Source organism: Penaeus monodon, chromosome 30 (genome assembly GCF_015228065.2).
Source record: "Penaeus monodon isolate SGIC_2016 chromosome 30, NSTDA_Pmon_1, whole genome shotgun sequence".
NCBI lineage: Eukaryota > Metazoa > Arthropoda > Malacostraca > Decapoda > Penaeidae > Penaeus > Penaeus monodon.
Genome location: NC_051415.1, coordinates 22,098,285 through 22,099,677, shown reverse-complemented (window position 1 = coordinate 22,099,677; position 1,393 = coordinate 22,098,285). Strand labels below are relative to the sequence as shown.

Genomic DNA, 1,393 nt, shown 5'->3' with positions numbered 1-1,393 from the left:
ATAAAACAGTTGATACGGCTAAATGCTGAAGGACAGCTAGGTGTAGGGGAGAGATGTATTGATGCAGATGGCCAGGGGATCAAGTTGATTTTCTGCCATTTAGGAACTGTGAATGGTCCTTGGGAATATGATGAGGTGAGTATTTTAATTTCTTTTAATACCAAATCTAGCATTAACTTGGTTAGATTGTCTGGAGATTTCTTTTTAAAAGAAAGTATGATGTAGATTTGTTTTCTGTAATTAGATTCTAAGTGGTTAAGATTTTGATAAGGTTTGTTATATGTGGGGGATGATGTTACAACATTGTCAGTATCCATTTCCTTACTGCCATTCTCCAGCCAAATACAAATAAATTCATTGAGGATCAGGATCAAATAGTAGTAATATACCACATATTTGATATGGAATCATTAGACAGATTTAAGATATTGATCAACCTGCAATACTGATTGGATGTTTAAGTCATCCCATAGGTTGAAAGAATTGAGGAGGTAGTAAGTAATTTCAATATTATTTGCTGTACATCTACATTTCCACAGTCTTCATTCACAAATACTGTCAAGTGTACTTGATAACCGTAGTCTAAACCACAAACTAAATCTACCATCCACTAACAATCATAATCTGGACCAAAACTTGTTTGTCAGCACAAAGTTAACAGCTGTCTGGGACAGGATGATACATAGACAGTCCCCTTTTTATACTGATTGACATTATATAGTTCTGCTATAAAAGGGAGGATATGTTCTCTTGACGTCACAAGTATATAAGTACTAGAGCTGTGGTGAATTAATATCCAACTCAATGTGCTGTGGATAAGTAGGGATATTAACATGAATTAAATTAAGACTAATGATTTTAAAGGCATATTCGTAAGGATTTGAAAGGCATTCATGTTGTGAAGGTCTGATTAAATTAGGTAAATACAAGTAATGCTTTTGTTGCTTATTTTTCTTTATAGATATATTTCTTGTGAATGTTCCCCATGTATAGTGTGTAAAATTTTGGTTGTATATAAAGGGTGTAATATGTCAAAGGGAAGGTATGGAAATTTATCAGAGCTTTAAGATTGGGTATGAGGAATAAGGAAAATATTTGATTTCATGAAAATGAGAGAAACAATGGAAAAATACAAAGGAATTTCCAAGCCTCTTATGGTGTCTATATACTTGTTCCAGACAAGCCATTTGCTGTTCCACAAGAAGTTAGGGAAGTGTGCTTCTCTACATCCACAAAATAACCAGCTGTTGCTGCTTCCGTGTGACCCTGTCAACAACTACCAGAAGTGGAATTTTAAGCAAATTACCCCTAAATGGTGAGAGGATGTCAGAAAGGTTGTGCTAGTTTGTGAGTGATTTTTCCAGAGGACTGAATTATGTTTAAATGAGTGTTG

General features: G+C 34.5%; 1 protein-coding gene across 1 annotated transcript in view; it reads left to right on the top strand.

Annotated features, from left to right (window-relative positions):
• LOC119592631 (N-acetylgalactosaminyltransferase 7-like) overlaps window positions 1–1,393 on the top strand; it is a gene marked incomplete in the record, with an annotated part of 14,643 nt that overhangs the window by 13,037 nt on the left and 213 nt on the right. Inside the window, 2 exon segments of the mRNA XM_037941526.1 lie at window positions 10–135; window positions 1,179–1,393. Coding sequence (XP_037797454.1) covers window positions 10–135; window positions 1,179–1,319 — 267 coding nt within the window.